The sequence below is a fragment of the Gavialis gangeticus genome, unplaced genomic scaffold, assembly GCF_001723915.1.
Source record: "Gavialis gangeticus isolate Ggan-Ray unplaced genomic scaffold, GavGan_comp1, whole genome shotgun sequence".
NCBI classification, from domain to species: Eukaryota; Metazoa; Chordata; order Crocodylia; family Gavialidae; genus Gavialis; species Gavialis gangeticus.
The window spans coordinates 59,631,926-59,640,088 of record NW_017729022.1 but is presented as its reverse complement, the minus strand read 5'-3'; the positions used below and the strand labels follow the sequence as shown (position 1 = coordinate 59,640,088).

General features: G+C 43.4%; 1 protein-coding gene across 2 annotated transcripts in view; it reads left to right on the top strand.

Moving 5' to 3' along the window:
• The window catches only part of SREBF2 (sterol regulatory element binding transcription factor 2), a 46,559-nt gene that overhangs the window by 2,015 nt on the left and 36,381 nt on the right, over positions 1–8,163 (top strand). The window contains exons 2-4 of one of the 2 annotated variants that reach the window (XM_019515089.1): positions 2,374–2,757; positions 3,888–4,069; positions 5,765–5,905. In XM_019515089.1, the coding sequence (XP_019370634.1) occupies positions 2,374–2,757; positions 3,888–4,069; positions 5,765–5,905 (707 nt within the window). Of the gene's footprint in view, positions 1–2,373; positions 2,758–3,887; positions 4,070–5,764; positions 5,912–8,163 lie in introns of both variants that reach the window. The other variant, XM_019515087.1, reaches the window with a different exon arrangement.

The following is an 8,163-nucleotide window of genomic DNA, read 5'->3' as shown; positions in this document are numbered from 1 at the left end:
TTTTTTTTTTTTTTTTTTTTTTTTTTAATAAATCTTTCTTATCTCACTGCCAGGGCAGCAGCAGCAGTCCTGCCACACCATATTCCTCTCTGCTCTTTCAGGCTTGAGTACTCTCTGCAGTCCATTCTTCACAAATGCATGCATTTGTACAGTAGTTTACAGTAGCTTGTTAGTCTGGAACATACATGGCAAGGTAAATTATTGTGATTGTGCAGTGTCCAGGCACTAGTGGCCCAGGGTGCTGACTACTCTAACAAGTTAGTACTTTGCGAGTTCAGGTTGCAGAGTAGGACCTGGAATGAGGCCAGGGAGTGTTGTGTGAGAGCACTGATCAGTCCTGCTAACTGTATAAAATGTAGGTCTGTCCATACAAAATGTCCACATGCAGCTTACTGCAGTGCTACACAGTTTAAAAAGAAAAACATTATGTTGGCTGTAAAAACATTGCAAAAAGATGCATTTGAGATCCAGATTGTACAAGACATCAAAAATGTTTTTCCTATCCTGGAAAAGTGAATCTGGCACAGAACATGTACATTTAGAATAGTTTTTTTCCACCTGAATCAACCCTTTCAACCGCTTATGTCTGTTCCTTTCCTTGGTATTTTAACCTAATTTTCTCATGGTGATATTAAGAGGGAAAAAAACTGTACACACACTTTTCAGCCATCTGGGGATGGAGTTAGTGTTGTCTATTGCCCAGCATTCATCATTGTAAAGTTCATAGACACTGCTGGCTAAAACCATAGATGGATTTAATTTCAAAACACCTTAACATTTTCCTGGTGCAGGGTTGTTTAGAAGAGTGTTCCATAATAACTTGTTTTGTTCCTGTTTTAGTGGTTCAGGCCTTCACAACCCATAGCAGTGCACCTCATTTTCTTGCAATTGTGGGTGTGTTGTGTAGCTGACACCTGCTGGCAGCCTTCTATGATTATGCAGGCTGCCTGAGATTTTTTTTTTTGCATGTTCTTTGCCTTGTATTTTAGAAAACATTTTTGTTGTATAAACAGCTGAACTTCCTGAAGTTCACCCTCTTTTTTTTTTTTCCCTTTGGTCAAATTCAGGTTAGGCAATGCTCTGTCACGTGTCTTTAAAAACAGTAGTTGAATATAGGTTCCTAAATAAGAACTACTCTTCATAACAAAAAATTACCCAACTTGGATCTGTATTCTACTTCCAGGAAGGGACTATGAGGGATCCTTAGCTCCTATAATGCATCTTGGTGTATCAGATTAAAGTTTAGGACTGTTAAGTGTCTTTTATTTCCTGGTCCTAGCCAATGATCATTTAATCCCAGTTTATGAGGATTAACAGCTTTGGTAACTGCATCCTGTTTGGCACCAGGCATGATGTTCATGCTTAAATGTTTAATCATCTTGAAATATTTCCATTTGTTTCAACAGCATTTTGTGAATGGTGCCTGGGAAGTAAAAATGTTTCCTTCATTCGTTTGGCCAAAAGTTGAGGTCAGAAGTGTAGTAGCTGTTCTCCTTTGGGATAAGTAGCATTTGTTAATAGGTAATCTGTGCTTCTTGCAGCTGGTACAGTGTCAGTTATTCTCAAAGTTATAAATAGGTTGAGAGGACACCACCATTTAAAATGTGGGTATGCCAGATTCAAGTGTCTCTCTAACACAGAATATCCTTACTTTTGGGGGTTTATCCCATTTTATTAGTATCTTCATTCAGACTGGTGATATTGGGGGTGGGGGGGAGTGAGGAAAAATAGTATGGCAAGACATCTCTTTGCTTTCGCTCATTTCCTGAGTGGAAAAATACCAGAGCAATTCTCAAGTAGCAAAGAACTCTGAAAGACTGCAAGCAATCAGAATGCTTTTGACACTGTACTGCTGTTTGAAATCTCTGGATTTATCTTGTGAATCGCATGTAGGTGTTCATATACCTAACAGCACTAATATTGTGCAGCACCCCGTGGTACCTTAAAAGGATCTCGTAGCATTCTGGTTGAGTATCACTGCTGTACAGCATCTTATTGCCTTAGAAGATGGCTGTGGTAAATGTTAGGTTTTTAATACCTTTGGTAATACTTCTGGAAGTTGCTTTAATTTCTTTGTGTGGGAGTTGTAGAACTGACTGTCATCACGTAGCACAGGTTGTAACAGACTGTTAATGTAGCTCTGTCCTGACTAGTAGTGTTGTTCCAAACACTGTTCAACTTCTCATCTTTTGCTCTCTACGTGTCTGCCAGTTAGTGACTGGAGTCTTTCTGTTGTTGTTCTGGACTGTGCTGGAACTCTCCCTGCTTTTCCCTGTGGTTATGCACATAGCCTTGGAGTTGTGACTGAAGTGTGATAGAAGAATGTAGCAGCAGGAAGATAACGTTTTAAATCCTTTCTTTTTTTTTTCACAGAGATGCTGCAGTTTGTCAGCAACCAGGTTGGAGAGTTCCCAGATCTGTTTTCTGAACAGTTATGTGCCACGTTCCAGGGTAACGGTGGAAATGGTGGTAGTGGAATTGCAGACCATCAGCTGCAGAAGTCATATAGCCAGGTGCAGCTGCAGTCCTTCCCGCCCACTGCTTCCTCTCCCCAGCTCCCAGCTGTGCAAGTCAAAGTGCCCCAGGCAACAGCACCTGCCCCTCAACGGTCTGCCCCTCTGCTTCAGCCTCGGCCGCAGCTCCAACCCCAGCTCCAGCAGCAGACTGTGATGATTACGCCAACCTTCAGCACTGCTCCCCAAACCAGGATCATTCAGCAGCCGCTAATATACCAGAATGCAGCCACAAGTTTTCAAGGTAATGTTCGGGGGGACTCAAATAAAGGGGACAGTTTCAGTGACAAGATAGTTCATGCAGTTTTAAATGTGTTAATTTCCCTGTCCAGCTTCACTGTGCATCTGTATTTCCACCCCCTCCCCACATGCATGCGCACATGCTTGAACTCTCCAGCTGTGGACTCCTGTATGCAGTGCCAGTTGGCTGAGGGAGGCACAGGAAACGGAAGCGGGAAGGGAAGCCCAGAACCCCGCTGCAGTCGGAACAATAGAGGGAATGGCGGCTGGGTGGAAGCCCGACTGCCCCAGATCAACCTCTTCTGTGGCACCGGTTGGATAACCCTGGGTTAGACATACATTTTGCTAGGATGATTCAAATGGGAATGATCCTGCCTTAAGCAGGGGCTTGGATTACATTACGTCCTGAGGTCTCTTCTGGCCCTGCTTTTCTATGGTTATGAGTCTAAAATAGGGAAACTCTAGTAAATGGGTTTGTAAGTCTTTGCAGGAGAACTGACTAAAAGATCAAGGCTTGCTGTCCTTAGACATGGTCCCACAGTCCTCCAAACTGGCTCCGTCAGGGGATTTTGTAGGTGGCATTTTGAGGATTGAAGGTAATGGTTAGGCTTTTGTAATACTCCCGATGTTGGGTGCAGCGAACAGACCCAGGATTGAACTCCTGTGATTTGTGTTGTGTTGTCACTGGATTTTTAAATATTTGCTTTCTGCTGTGACTGAACCTGTAGCAATAAAATAAGGGAATGAGACATGAGTTCTGGATGCTGTGTACTGGAAGGGAATGCTCCTGTTGAGCTGAGGCACTTCTAAGGAGCTCTAATGGGAAAATGATCTTCAGATGTTCCCATGAAGGTCTGACCAGAAATGCTAGCATAACTCAAGTGAATGTTCGTGTTGAAGACATGCGCTGCTAGATTGAAGGGTTCTCAGTTTTCTTCCCTCTTTTGTAATGATGATTTGTAGAGTGATGGTTTCTAGATGAATGCTGTCGTACCCTGTCGGCTGAGCCGTTCTCTTTTGAGCAGGCGATGGCTGGTGGCACTGGGGGCTTTACCATCTCTATTGGGTTTAGAGCCCCTAGGTGGAGAACCTTGTTATCAGCCTGCCCCTCATTTCCTCCTTTCTTCTTTTCAGTTCTTCAGCCTCAAGTTCAGAGCCTGGTGACATCCTCTCAAGTTCAGCCAGTGACCATCCAGCAGCAGGTGCAGACAGTGCAGGCCCAGAGGGTATTAACGCAGGCCGCCAATGGCACTATCCAGACGCTGACCCCAGCTACAGTTCAGACCGTAACTGCTCCGCAGGTCCAGCAAGTTCCAGTAAGTAAAAATATGAATAAATAGAGAAGAGTGTCCAGTCCGCTCAGCAGGTCCAGTAGAAAAGATGCAGCTGTAGGATGTGAGGCATCCTCAGGTTCCTGGTGGGGAGAGAATTACTAGGAAAGATGAGTCCCTTGAGAATTCCAGGTGTGGTGTGGAGGTAGGTTATAAGGATGATTGAGGTTCTGTTGCTTGATTGCTGTTGGCCTTGCAGTTTCTTTGGGATGGTGTGTGTGAAAAGTGGCTCTTTTAAAGATAAATATAATATAGATATAGATATCTTAATTTAAAAGACAAGGATTTTTTTTTTAATGCTATCTTTTATTGGACCAACTATATAGTTGGCACTGGATACCCTTGTGCCCAAAAGCTTGTCTAAGATCTTTCTCAACTACAAGTAGTCCAATAAAAGATACCTTCCCAAAAAAATCTCTGCCCCTTGTATATTTTCTAGACTATCATGGCTGCAACACCACTCCAGTGTTACCTCTTACTTCATTTAATTCAGATAAGAGAGACCCTACATCCTTTGGAATGTGCGTTTTAATTCACAGTGTGACTTTTAGTGACGGTGAGCAAACACTGAAGTTGAGAGCGCACCTGAAAGGCAGAGCTAAACAGTCTCTAGAGTATCTTTTGTTTGAGAACATTTTCATCAGCTCACCTTTGCCGTACAGAAGGTTTTCTGTTATCTTCCTGCTGTTTCAGTGTCTTCTAAATCTCATTTGAAAATAAGCTTGCAAAAGCAGAGAGAGATGTCAGTTTTTTTTCTCTCTATTATATGAAGTGCTTGAGGAGTGTGGGATATGCTCTGTATGAAGGATGTTAATTCAGAATAAGATCATATGTGACATGCCACTTCTAGTCCCAGTTAGAACTGGGAATGGTGGAGGCAACTGGAAAAAGTAATAACAGGCATTGGGGTAAATGGTAGTAGAATTTTATGGGCTGGGTTTCAATTAGATTTGGGATAACTAGTCTCTTTCAACCCAGGTGGTAAAACTTGTCCTTAATATTTGGGCTGTACATGAGAAGTCTTCAAACTGGGTGGCTGCCTGGCAGTGTTGGATACTGATTGGTCATCCCAGTAATATGAAGACAAATTATAGGGTCAGCTGGAGGTGTGCTAGGAAAAGATTTCTCTCACATTTATTTTTGCATAATTACTCATAGAAGTTGGACTGGAAGGACATGGGTTTGATTACAGATGAGGGTGGTGTGTTTTCATTCATCTTTTCCACTTCCTGTGTGGCCTTGAGGCCCACTGAGCTTACTATCTGAGGGGTACCAGGAGCTCCTTGGGGGTAAAGGCAGCTAGAGCATGGTGTCATGTCACCTACTTTTTGTGTGAAGGTTAAAGAAACAGAGGAGCCCTGCCTCTGCTGCCTGTAAACAGGACACCTTTACCTTTACTCATAGAAATTGAAAACCAGAGACCCTTTTAGTACTCTTTTTCCCTTCTTCCCACTTTGTGTCTGGGCCATCTCATTTCAGGGATTGGCTTCTGGTGTGGACAGAGAGAATCCTGGTGATGCCATGCAAGGGAACTAGGTGTACTAATGCAGCTCTTTTATCATCATCTTAGATCTAATGTGAAGACTGTTGTGGCAGCCTTGTAGCTACTAGTTATTGCATGTTTCTTGTTCCTCGTCTGCTATCCTCTTGTATTCTGTGAATGTGTTTTTCTTCCTTTAGGTCCTGGTCCAGCCTCAGATCATAAAGACCGACTCTCTTGTCTTGACAACTCTGAAAGCAGATGGTAACCCTGTAATGGCTGCGGTTCAGAATCCAGCCCTCACAACGCTGACCACTCCTATTCAGACAACAGCTCTGCAGGTACCGGTATGGACCTTCCCTTTAGTTTCCTCTGACCTGATTGTGGCTCCCTCCCTTGCGTGTTGAGAACATTTGTCCTTTAGTACCATCCAAGGATGAGAATGAGCATGATGGTTGCTCTGAGTATTCCTGGACTGATATCCTGTCTTTACCAAGGCTAAACACAGTTTAGAATTTTTTTTGGCAGCCTGTTTTGCTCAGAGAGCAAAGACCAAGGGCACGTTCCTACGTATTTTTTCCTTGCGTTTAATAGTTGAGGAACAGGACTCGATACTTTTCTGCCATTTTTAACTCTTTTAGAATAAGGGAGTGCTCAGAATTAAAAGCCATTAATTAAACATTAAAATAGCTGCGCTCCCCCACCTGACTCCCCACAAAACCTACAATTTATGGAATTTGTTGCCATTGAGGCAAATAGTTTAGTAAATTTAGCAAACATTTAAGCATCTGCCTGCAGTGCCTCTGCAGTGGCACTATGTGCCAGTTGCAGGAAATGTGAAATCTGCTGCAGGCTACGAGCATATCATTGATTCAAAGAGTGGATCTCGTTCTCCAGCACATTCTGGTGGTTCATAATGTGCAGGGGGTTTTGGAAGAATTACTGCCCCCTCTGGAAGCATTCATAGTTGAAGAAGGGTCTCAGCAGGGATGCTGTAGCATTCTGGGGTATGGTAGGCTCCTTGAGGGTGCTGTGTGGTGTAAGGAGATAAGCACCCTCTTCCCTGCCCAGCCCCTATGCAAGGCGGTAAGTGAGGGCTTGTTTTGGGGTAAGGTCACATCACATATCCCTGACAGCCCCCATGTGAAGACCCAAGTGCGTGCTTGTGTTCCCCCGCCCCTCTGCCCCCTGTGTAAGGAGCTAAGCAAAGGCCTGTTTGTGGGGGCTCTGTTGTGAGGAGGTAAGGACGTGATTGTCCTTGTCTCACTGCACTGCGGGGAGCTAAGAGCTCATTCCTTCTTCCTGGTCCCCTCCCCTCTCTTCCAGGAGTTAAGTGCTGCAGTAAATAAAGTAGCTATTGACCTGGGGTGCTGCTCAATTCACAGAAGTTAGGGAGGGATGCTGGGAGTCTCAACATTAGAACCACTGATCTAGGTTTAAGCTTTGTTTTGCTCTGGCTTCCAGGTTGATTTGCCTGTTGGGTAGTTGTGACCAAATTGACTAACATTTTCAGAATGCTGACTGTGGCTGCTGCTGCTTTCTTTTCTTTGGAGGAGTTACTGCCCTTGGTGGCAAAAAATGCTATCTGAGCAACAGAAGGATTTCAAAAGGCAAAAATCTGGGCCATACCTTTTTAGCTCTAGGAAGTGTGGCCTCTCTTCCCACAAGGTGCTTTGTAAGAGCTGTGCATAGAAACGTGGGATATAGGAAACAAAGGTATGTCCTGGACCATAGACTCTAGTCCCCTGCTATTGCTGGCAGATGTGATGCATCATCCCTTGCTTGCACATACTAAGTTCTGTCTTAAAGCTGGTTTAAGATTTATTTTTGTTCCTGCTGCTCTTACCAACTGGCTGTTCCAGAACCTCACTCACTGCTTCAGCTTCCTGCCTAATTTTAGTCATGGCCAGTTCATACCTGTTTTTGCACCACTATTGGCCTTTAGTTTAAATAGCTTTTTCCCTTTACTGGACTTTATTTATGCCTCATCCAGTTTGAATTAATCTTTCTTGAACATGGCTGACCAGCGTTGTACATTCAAGATGAGGGTTTATTAGACCCTTTTACAGTGGCTTAAATATTTCTTTCCCTGCTGGAAATCTCTTTTCTGGGACATCTGAGGACACCACTGATTTTTGCTAGCCAGCTCATATTTGTGGCTTTCAGTCATTCTGGGAAGAACTACTGCACACAGGTCTCTTCCATCTCTGTTGAGAAACTGCCAGTTTATAGCAGGTATTTTTATTAGGCCCTATGTATGTGACCTTGCAATTTGTACCATTAAGTTTCATTTTGTTTTTATTATTCAAGTCTTCAAGGCCATTCAGTCCTTTCTGTGGGACACTGCAGTTCTCTTCTGCATTGACAGTGCCTCCCAGTTTTGTGTTAACAGATCTCCTTAGCACGTTTCCTCTTTCAGTACCAGAATTATTAATGAAAACATTAAATGAAACCTGTCCCCAAACTTGTCTAGTATCAGAGTACTTTATTAGAAACTTTCCTACATCTAAATGTCCATTAGGCAGGTTTCCTTTGTACCTATGTTCAACTTCCTCATCCTTAATTTGAAGCATGAGGAAAGAATTTGGTCTAGTTCTGG